Genomic DNA, 11,445 nt, shown 5'->3' with positions numbered 1-11,445 from the left:
CTTGCCCTTGAGTGCATTTTAATCTGTTTAGAATTTTACACATCTTAATTTTTACTACACAACTATGGAAGAGTATATTTAACCATAGCTACCTTCTGTGTCGAGGACGTAAGCAAGATGACATGAAAAAAGTAAAGCAGACTTACAGCTTATAAAAGACTCATATGGTAGATGTGTCCAATCAGAGTACTGGGATGTGATTCATAACCAACTATTAGATTGTTGGATGTTTATTACCAAAGAAAACATTGGTTAATCTTCTCTTGGAGCTTTCTAGCAGAAATGGTCACGTGCAAAGAAATGAAGAATTACTCATTTGCGAGATTCGTTAGCAGCTTCTCATGGGAAGAAAAAACCAATAGCCCATAATTAGAGAGAAATGGTTAAAATATAGGTTTATGTTTTGGAAAAATTAATGGAAGTATATACCCTCCAAAATACAGAGCAGAAATGGATACTTAGATATTTGGTTACTATTTATTCAATAATTAAAGTAAACTGGCCCACAAAAAAACATTGTATTTGACACTTTTTTAAATATTAAGTTTGAAAGACATCAGACATGAGCAAAAACAGAATCCTGATGCTTGTATAGTGATTTGTAAACTTGCTAACTTCCTAAATAAACAGTTACTTACAAGAAAGAAGTGTACTGTTCAGATGTTCCCCATCCAGCACACAGGGTTCACATAAGTTTGACTTTGCCATAGAGTTATTTCAGAGAAGATTGAATGTATTCTAGTCTAATCCCTCAGTACCACCACTTCCTCTATATTAACCTTTTTTGAAAAAGCCACTATCTACAGAACATTTGAAAATGCACTAATGCCACTAAACTTCCAGATTTGTATTTTCATGTTTTCTGCACTATCAGGGTTGTCAAACCCTGGCTTTTGCTGTGCAATCTGTCCACTTCCCTGGCATGTGTAGATCTGGTCAGGCCCGTTGTTCATAGTTCTGTGTGGAGAAGTGTCTTTGCTCGTCTCATGTTTTCAATCACTGTAGAAAATACTGGAGTTACTGAAAGCACTGACATGTTGTTGCTGTGTGCATTTGTTAATGTGCAGTACAGACCAGATGGCTACATTATGTGGGAGTGAGAAATAAGAGTATACTATGCTTTGAATCTCCTGACTTTTAAATGGTTTGTTTTTTCAAATAATTACATCTTTCCAGCAATTTTTACATTGATAACTATTCACAACCATAACTGTATCTTAGCAAAGCTTGTTTGCATGAGGATTTTTCTGTAGAAAATATTTTAAAACACTGATTTGTAAACTTGTTGTAGATTTTTTACTTTTTCTGATGGGACTATATTTTAACTCTGGATTTAGTGTAAACTCACATTTAGAGTAACACACACACTTCTCAGAGTAGCAGCCGTGTTAGTCTGTATTCGCAAAAAGAAAAGGAGTACTTGTGGAACCTTAGAGACTAACAAATTTATTTGAGCATAAGCTTTCATGAGCTACAGCTCACTTCATCGGATGCATTCAGTGGAAAATACAGTGGGGAGATTTATATACATAGAGAACATGAAACGATGGGTGTTTACCCTACACATTGTAAGGAGAGTGATCATTTAAGGTCAGCTATTACCAGCAGGAGAGCTGGTGGGGGGGGACGACCTTTTTGTAGTGATAATCAAGGTGGGCCATTTCCAGCAGTTGACAAGAACGTCTGAGGAACGGTGGAGGGGAGGAATAGTTTTACTTTGTCTAATGACCCATCCACTCCCAGTCTCTATTCAAGCCTAAGTTAATTTTATCCAGTTTGCAAATTCATTCCAATTCAGCAGTCTCTCGTTGGAGTCTGTTTTTGAAGTTTTTTTGTTGAAGAATTGCAACTTTTAGGTCTGTAATCGAGTGACCAGAGAGACCACTGTTCCTCAGACATTCTTGTCAACTGCTGGAAATGGCCCACCTTGATTATCACTACAAAAGGTTCCCTCTCCCCCCCACCCCTCCTGCTCTCCTGCTGGTAATAGCTCACCTTAAGTGATCACTCTCATTACAGTGTGTATGACAACACCCATTGTTTCATGTTCTCTATGTATATAAATCTCCCCACTGTATTTTTCACTGAATGCATCCGATGAAGTGAGCTGTAGCTCATGAAAGCTTATGCTCAAATAAATTTGTTAGTCTCTAAGGTGCCACAAGTACTCCTTTTCTTTTTACACACACTTCTGTTTTAATCAGTATTTCAGTAGCAGGGTTTGTAACCTTGAAACAGAGCAATTCAATTAACATATTACTGACCTGCACAAGTGCACTGTTGCCAATGCTTGTGATTTTTCTTTATCATAGGTTTTAAAATGATTGTTCTTTTTCTTAAAGTCCCAGCTCCTTGAGTTATGTGACTGTGCCAATCTCATCTTTCATTTTACAAAATAAGTTTCTAGCCCTCATGGTTTCAGAGAAAAGCTTGAAAATGATCTGCCAGGTACCGTAAAGGTTTTAAAACCAGAAGGCAGAGAGAGAACCCAAAATACAACTTTAAAGACCTCATGGTTTTTTAAGGGGCAGTCTCATTATATTAACACTCAGGATTGGTAATATTCAAGTGGGAATCGTTATCCACTTTAGTGACTTAAGTGATAGAAATTTCAAACTGAGTCAATTTCAAACTAATCCTGAAGTTTGCAAAAACCTTGAACGCAAGCAGGTAAGCTGCTGTGGCCCGCACAATCTATCACATCTCTACAACCAGCTTCCTGAGGAAGTTTTCAGAGGTTCAGATAGTGTCAGGGAAGTTATCAGAAATAAAGAGCTCAGCTTTCCAGCAATACTCAAAGGTACTTGTTCCCATTGAGGGTTAATGAACAAAGCAAACATAATATTTCAAAAACAAGCTGTTTGAGAGGATGTTCCATTAAAATAGGTCCCTTTTCAAAAATTAAACTCTCAAATCCTTATTTCTTTATAAATACCATGTCTTGTTATAAGCTTGAGATGAAACTAACACTGTTTCATGTAAAATGTTGCTTATTTCACTCACAGTTTGAAATATCTTCTGGTTCATATGCATACATTCTGTTCTTATACTTTCCTGTCAGATCGGCTCGAACTGTCATAGAGGGATCTTGAGGGGAAAAGTCCAAAATGTTAGCAATGGAGGCCTTTAGGAAGGAGCAGTGCTGCTTAATTTTGGGGGGTGGGGTGGGGGTGGAGGGAGGAGAGGGGAGAGATTCAAGCCTTTAAAAACGGTGTTCATTAGCACAGCACTCTGACGCTGTGTTTAGGCTAGGGTTTCTCAGGGAAAAGTTTTTGGTGGCCTCAGAGTGCAGCCACCAACTCTTGCCAGTGGCCGCTCTCACAATTTTTCCTAAAATACTTAATTAGCTTTAGGAAAGCCAAATAAATATGCACACATTCACATCCAAATGATTGAAATTTATTTATTGCTGGCTAGTAAGTCTGTTGTGAAAAGTGATATTAATAAACATACAAGTATCACTTTTCACAGCAGACTTGATGAGCCCTGGCAGGCCTTGGGACAAATTAAGCTCTGGATGGAGGGTTGGGGGAGGCAGTGTGGGGCTGGAGCCTGAAGTCCTGGGCCCAAAGCCCCATGGCCGGACGACAGGGTCCAGGGACAGAGCCTGAAGCCATTTGGCTGGAGCCTGGGGCCTACCACTGTGCAGCCAGAGCCCAGGACTTGCAGCCAGAGCTTGCTGCCCTGCTACCCGAGGGCTGAAACCCAAAGCCTGGGAAGGTGGGGAACTCACTGGCTGCCTGCTCCTACAATATTCTGCTCCAGGTGACTCCACATGGGGGCAGGGCCCAATCCTGCTGCTGGCCCCAGCAACCAACATCAGGGTGGTACATCCAGGGGAGGGATTTCTACTTTGCCCTCCCCCCCTTCACAGCCCAGGAAGCTGTGGCTGCAAGTAAAGCCCCTGGTAGCCACATCTGAGAAACACTTTAGGCTAACAGCCCTGTGGATCTCAGAGCTTAATCTCTGCCTTAGATTGACTGTTGGACAATAAACTGGTTAGATGCATCTGAACTGCCATTCTGATCTTAGTAATGATGCCAGGTACGTGTGGCCATTAAAAAGGGTCGGTCTTTGTCCCATTCATGCCCAACAATCTCACATTGGGTTTCCCCTAGAACTATTGCTTATGAGGCTAGACCCTGTCCCTGGGAAGCCCAATGAATCATAGAATATCAGGGTTGGAAGGGACCCCAGAAGGTCATCTAGTCCAACCCCCTGCTCAAAGCAGGACCAATTCCCAGTTAAATCATCCCAGCCAGGGCTTTGTCAAGCCTGACCTTAAAAACCTCTAAGGAAGGAGATTCTACCACCTCCCTAGGTAACGCATTCCAGTGTTTCACCACCCTCTTAGTGAAAAAGTTTTTCCTAATATCCAATCTAAACCTCCCCCACTGCAACTTGAAAAATTCATCAGACTCCTTGTCTGCTGCACCATCTCTGTTGTCTTAGAATCATAGAATATCTGGGTTGGAAGGGACCTCAGGAGGTCATCTAGTCCAACCCCCTGCTCAAAGCAGGACCAATCCCCAATCTGCCCAAAGCAGATCCCTAAATGGCCCCCTCAAGGATTGAACTCACAACGCTGGGTTTAGCAGGCCAATGCTCAAACCACTGAGCTATCCCTCCCCCCTTAATCCTTAATAAATATTCAGATATAGGCAGGGAGTCTAATCCTTATCCATTTTCACACACTCCAGCATGGTGCCACGTTGGGTCTGTATCATGTGTGTATAGAGGACCAGCTCCTTAACTGGTATAAGTTGGTATGTTGATGTCAGTGGCGCTACACTGATTTATACCAACTGAGGATTTAGCCCATGGTGGCCAACATTTAAATAAGGTGACTACTGATTTTTGGGTGGCCAACTTTACACCTTAAAGGAGCCCAATTTTCAGACAGTGCTGAGCAGCCATCCTCTGAAAAGCAAATCTTTTTTAAATGTCTCAGGTTAGGCAAGAAAAATCACTAACCACTTTTTCAACTCTTGGTCGTAATGTCCTGCAGCTTTAAAAACCAAACCTTAACTATTTAAGTATAACTTGGAGAAATGTGGGTTTCCTGCTGACCAAGCAAGAAATCTGAGCTACACATCACACAAGGCAATTGTTACATTTTGATTATCACAAAGAATTGGGAAGCTCACCAACAAAGAGGATCCTAGGGACATAGTGGCCATCAGGGGCCAGGTTGTCATCTGTGCTCGAATGCTGAAAGAAAGTTAGTTAATTTTTTTTGTGACAGGTCATTATCAGAACAGCTGTCTCATCAGTCAAAGCAACAGAAATGGAACAAACTAATCAGTCGTCTTTATTTCGCTTCAAGTACAATTTGTGGGGTGATCTATGGAGTCTCCCTCCTCCCCCTGCATATAACACAGCACCAATAGTTAGTTACATAAGGCTTGCTGTCTTGGATCAGAACAAGGTCCCACTCAATTCAGTATTCTGTTACTGACCGTGACCTGCCGATAGAGGTCCTAAGAAACCTAAGAAAACTATTTGAGACTAGATAACATAAATATATCTGGATTTGAGAGTAGTAATGTCTCTGTCTTCTCCTCCTAAAAAAGGAATTTTTACCAAACCCTGTTGTGGGTTTCCAGCAACTTGGAAACCACATATTTGAATGAAAATAAAATAATTAATAAAAAAGCCCAAAGAAGTAAATTTCTGATTTGATATTAAGACTCTTTATTCTGCTTCCCATCATATATTTTGATAATTATGACTTTTAAATTATGATCTTACCACCAGATTAAGCATAATAAAATCCTCTTGAGCCATCTTTTGGATCTCTGGGCTGGAAACAAAAGCTTTCTTTAAAGCTAAAAACAAACAAAAATAATTTAGGTGGGGAATTTGATCTGTAGCTCACTGTTTTCCACTCCGGTGTATGTTTTATATCCACTTATAGTGTTCCTAAAACCATCAATTTATGGTTAACATCTTCAGACTATCACATGCACATGTTAGATAAGGCTTGGATAATTCAGGTCTAATAAACTAAGCAGCAGGAAAAAAAATCTGTAGTTTGCCTGTGAAGCTAGTTGCTGCTTGATGTAATGTAAAATAGTTCATTCCCTTTGTGGGACTCAATCATAAATCTAACTTGACTTCCTCCAGTAGTCACTAGCATTACAAGACAGAATAGGAATCATGCATGTATGTATGTTTTATGCTGCATAGAACTAAAACCACTATAATAACAAATACTTAAAATGTTGCAGGAAATACTGAGGTCAGAATTTACATGTGATCCTCAAGTTTGTTCTGAATGACCTACAGTGGGATGAAAAGCTAATAGAGCAGTGACTCTTCTCAGGTTTTCTTTAGCAAAAAAGGATCTTCCTAGATAATGGAAAGGTACCAATATTCCCTCTTGGAATGACTGACTGGTTTATAAATATAAATGGCCTTGAAGGCTTGAAGGTCCTGTCTTAAAATGCCACACCAGACTGCGGTCTCAGGCCTTATGGTGGCATTATAGAGCAATTAGAAGTCACTGCACTTCTAAGAGATGCCATCCTACAGATGAGATGTTACATTTGGAGAGAAGTCCCATCTAAAGTTATTCTAGATGTTTTAGACCACGTTGATCAGAGAATGGCTGTTGCAGGTCATTGGCGAGTCACTTCTTTACCAATATCTAACTCATCTCATTTTCAGAATACTATAAGCATGAAGGTCCCTTTATCAATAATAAAAATAATTAGCAGCTAGCGATGCCTGTAATTAAGGTTGCATGACACTTGCCATTCTGGCCCTGTTCTGTACTTGCTTATTATTTTGCCAAACTTCAGCTGTTAGAGCTGAAATTTCTCATGCTAATTGTGAATTGAGGAGCCAGAGCTCTGCTGGACCAGCTCTCTGCGCAGAGATGGGAAAGCACAGGGAGAGAACACACCAAACACGCAAGCCAACTAACAACATCACGGTTGCAAAGTCAAGCACTCCAAAGTTAGGAAATGCCTGAATTAATATTTTTGCCCCCTTGTCCCATATGTGATGATGCAATCTTTAATGATATGATCACATACTGTTTTTGTAATGTTGTATATACTACATAACTATGAAACAAATAACAGAATATCTGAGACCTTTTTCTGATAAAATTATAATCCCTGATTAATATAAATTGAGCTTTACCCTGGCTGGGTCTGTGTGAAAGAAGATGCAATGACTTCATGTCCCTTGTCAGTGTCCTCTGAGGAAGTTTAGGTGCCAAGGCTATTTTGGATGCTGATCCAAAAAGCTAACAGGTTTACCCTCCATAAACAGTGCCTCAGCCAGTGAAGTTTTGACCTAAAGCAGGTTGCTAAAAAGGTGTTATGGACCTTTTATTCCATACTCTTATCTATAAGCCAAGCAGAGTTTATTGCTCCTGTTTTGGAGGATGTTTCAGGAGGTCTTAGAAGGGTTTCCTTTTTTCTCACCTTGGCTATAAGGGCATTCTTCTAAGTGGTGGATGACCATCACAGGTTTCTTGCTAAAAGAACATGAAAAAGGTGGCATGTCAGATCATTTATAGAAAACACTAACATATAAGCAACTATGTTGTTACAGGGCTATAATTGCATTGGGGTTCTGATGCTGCTAAAAACCACATCCAGGAACTATGAGAAGAGCTTGATTGGTTTGTCAGTGGATCTTCCAAGTATACTTCCCATACTAAGGTTTTGTGCATTGCTTAGCTGTTATAAGTGGAATGTCCCTTCATATTCCAAGTCACAACAATATGGCTATTCGATCATATGGCTGCAATGATATACAAAGAAAGGATTATGTACAAGGGTTCTAGTGAAACCGTAACACGCAAATGAAATTTAATGAAACCAGGATGGAACTACATTCCTATAACTCTCTTCAGCCTGGTTGATTTTATAGTATAAAAGTCCAAGACTTTTGAAGTGTGAAAGTTTTGAAGCATGAAAGCTTTCAGTTAGAGCAGCAACTGTATTAAAATTAATCTGATAAATACTGTGGACCCAATCCTGCAAGGTGCTCATCTCCTGGGAGGTCACCTCCCACTGAAGTTCTATTCAGCTGTTCTTTAAATCAACAGGATTGAAAGGCACTTGTCATCTTGGAGAATCAGGCTTGTACAAGGAAAACAAAGATGAGTCTTTGTCAGGGTGTCAAATGACATAAGTGGAACTGTAGTTCCTAGAATGTTCATGAGCTTTAGTTTTTCCAAAGCCGCTGTGGGCAGGGGTTGCTTTTTACAATATATTGGTACAGTGCCTAGCTTCAATGGAGTATCAGTTCTGAGTAGGGCCTCGCTCACTGCTGGAATACAAATCAACCATAACACAATCATAGTCAATAGTTTTGGCATCATATTAGCACATTTTGCCTATTTAAACAATAGCTTCTTGTAGAATTATCACCAGTGTCCCTAAGTAAACCCTTTTATGATGCAGCAAAAGAATAACTAAAGATTACCTGTTTCTTGATATAGCTAAAGCTTCTTCATATGTCTGAACCCATTCAATTTCATCACCCCATCCTATAGAGAAGATAGATTGATTAATTTCTTTTGTGTACAAATGGTACAGTTGATCTCTGGAGCAGGTGGATGTCCACACTTTGCTGACCAATGTCGCCAAAGGCTAAATGTTGTCTACTACTCATCACTCCTGTTATCCAGGACAAAGGGGAATGAAGAACTTGGAATCTCTCTGGGGGGTGAAGCTTGGAAATAAAAGTTTGGAACCACATAAAATGCATTTAAGCTCTGTCCATGCTATGTCTTACCTGCAGAGTATTGAACAATTTCCACCAGACACCTGGTAGACTACGGGATAGGAAAGTTACTCTTCTACAGATGCAGCCACTCACGTGCTTCACTAACACACGTGCTTTTGTTCTACTAGATGATTCCTCCAGGTGGACACCCATCTGTACTCCCTTTTCACAAGCACTGAACTATTCCATTATCCCTTCATTTAAAACATCTCCTTTCATGGAAGATGGCCCCATTCTATACATCTTTTTCTTTATCCACACTACAATAATGAACCCATTTACTTAGCATACAATGGGTATAGGAACAAGAGTTGCCACAATTCATAAATGCCTTCCAATCTCTTCCTTGTCTCTTTTTTTGTAATAATCCTTTTTTTCCTCTGTATGTGTCTATGTGAAGACTGGGACCTTTGTGGTCTTACTAGATTTACTCATTTTCTTGATAAGACCAGTCAGGTATATGCCTTTGATCAATTATATGACAATTACCCAAATATACATTATTTCAATATTTCCAAACATCTACATTTTACAGGACAGTTGTGCTTTAGTGATTAGATACACACCAACTTTGAAGAACATTTAAGAAATCTAACAACAGAAGCAGGTTATCAAAAATCTACACAATACTTTTCAAAACTGATGACTTCCACTCTACAAATATTGCTGTCCTCCCCCTGGTCCCCGGTCTTGTGCCTGGCCCCTAGGAAGTAAAGATGCTACCCTGACTCTCAGCAGAGGAGCAGCTCAGGAAAGGAAGAGTGGAGCTGGCTGCAGTCAGGAGCCATAGCTGCAGATGTCTGCCTGCCAAGATGGGCAGGAGGGGATGGCACTAGTGAACCTGCTGGCAGAAGGCTACATTTGCTTCCTGCCTACATGGAATTTAACCTCTTAGTAGTGGATTGGCAGCCAGCAGGATGGGCAGGGTGAGCAACTTCAGACTCCCCTCCCTCCCCTTCATAGCCTGTCTAGATTTGGGTCTGGAAGCACTGTAGTCCCATACAAGCTGAAAGCTGGGGAAGATATCTCAATCTCCCCAAGGGCCAGAGGCAGGATTTATTGGCCTTCAGGGCCCAATCAAAGTGCACCTCTTTAAGTAATGGTTTGGGACTATATTTCTGAATGTCAGTGAGGGAAGGTCTCCCAGCCACTGACTGTAAATATTGGGAAGCGACAGAAGTCATTTGACTACCTGGGTGCATGGGTGATATTCATGTTTATACATTATTTTTGCTAAGGTAAGATGCCCAGAAGTTATGTAGATGGGCATCACATGGAAATGCTAATACAGATAAATGCTGTGCTCAGAGACTTCACCATCTCACCTCGGGAGAGAGTTTGAGGCATCCTTATCTGCGTGACGTTCTCCTCCTCCTGCTCAGGGACCTTCTGTAGTTTTCTCTGGGCAGCTACCACCAGGGCATTGCAGAGGAGGAGAGAACACAGTAACTGAAAGGAGTGCATGTTTTCTGGAAAGTAAATTCAGAAGTGTCTAGTGTTAAGAGAGAAAATCTTTAGACAGCTTCTGCATAAGACAATACAACTTTGAAATGCCTATAAGCCATGTCTCATGGACACCTCACTTCAGCAAAAGTTACTCGGGAAGCATTGTTTCTGGTCAGAGCACCTTGTTTCATTATTGTTGGAGTAAACAATTATGAATAACTCAACAGGATCTTGGGTCTCCATCTATACTGAGCCACGGGATCTTGGACCTTAGCGATCCACTCCTCAAGAAAACTAGAGGAGCTTTCCTGCATTGACAGACATTTCTACGTATCTTATTACAACTGCACCTCTGAATTTTTTCTTTCACTTGGAGGTCAAAAGTTTCCAACCTCATTGCCTAAAAATAGGCTTCCAAGTCCACTTTAATCAAAGTTGCCTGGTTTTCAGAGGTGTGCTGGTCATTTGTGTGCTGGGGTTGCTCAGCAGCTCTGAACACAAGACTTTCTATTCATATGCTTGTAGCCAAAAATGAATCAGCTACATTTGACAATGTTGGTTTGACATTGCTGCATGGATCCGTGTTGTCAAATACCCCAGCAACAATCCTTTACAGCTCTTGAAATAATTTTTTTTACAGATTTTTACTTATTTTAATTTCTTTGTTACAGTTTTTAACCTACAGAATAGCAATGACAGCTGTAGGAACTTCAGCAAGGAGCACATGTACACCTTGGAAAGGAAATGCATATCCTTTTCAGGAAAAAGACAGTCCTATAAAAATGCATTTTCTTAGAATGATTTTCTCACCTGGAACCTTAGGCTGAGGTCTCGGAGCAGAGAGTGAAAATGCACCTCTTCCAGTTACTCATCTGCAGTAGGAATAAGTAAGCTAACAGCTATTTATACCCCTGTATTTGCTCAGTTAGTGAGGATGAATGTCAACTGAAATTCCAGGATATCCTGCTCCTGACAAAGTGCAGAACAGCCTTTCTACAATAGCTTTCTTTTAATCGACACAGCCGTGTGCTTGGTTTTAATCATGGGATAGTGATTAATGAAAGTATTCACTATAGTGTTTATACTAGACACACCTTCGTCTATCATGTTTGCTTCCCTAAGTATGGGCTATGTGTCTCTAAGCCACGAGCTGGTCTAAGATTTTGGTCTAAGTGCATATGAAAAGTTTATTAAGAGGAAGTCACATATGTAATTTCTTTTTTTAGTTTCATAAATTCTTCCAAAGAGTTA

At 40.3% G+C, this 11,445-nt stretch overlaps 1 protein-coding gene across 1 annotated transcript; it reads right to left on the bottom strand.

Moving 5' to 3' along the window:
* Positions 1-900: 900 nt before the first annotated feature.
* Positions 901-11,204, bottom strand: LOC311528248 (anterior gradient protein 3-like). Its single transcript, XM_084643033.1, has 8 exons — positions 11,005-11,204; positions 10,074-10,217; positions 8,446-8,509; positions 7,437-7,489; positions 5,752-5,828; positions 5,148-5,211; positions 3,004-3,087; positions 901-999 (listed from the first exon to the last, which is right to left on the bottom strand). The coding sequence occupies exons 2-8, from the start codon at positions 10,210-10,212 to the stop codon at positions 950-952; spliced, it is 531 nt and encodes a 176-aa protein (XP_084499159.1). The 5' UTR covers positions 10,213-10,217; positions 11,005-11,204; the 3' UTR covers positions 901-949.
* Positions 11,205-11,445: the final 241 nt, after the last annotated feature.

Source organism: Lepidochelys olivacea (genome assembly GCF_965140295.1).
Source record: "Lepidochelys olivacea isolate rLepOli2 genome assembly, chromosome: 11".
Classification (NCBI taxonomy): domain Eukaryota; kingdom Metazoa; phylum Chordata; order Testudines; family Cheloniidae; genus Lepidochelys; species Lepidochelys olivacea.
Note: the sequence above shows the minus strand (reverse complement) of the source record. Positions and strands in the feature narration are given on the sequence as shown.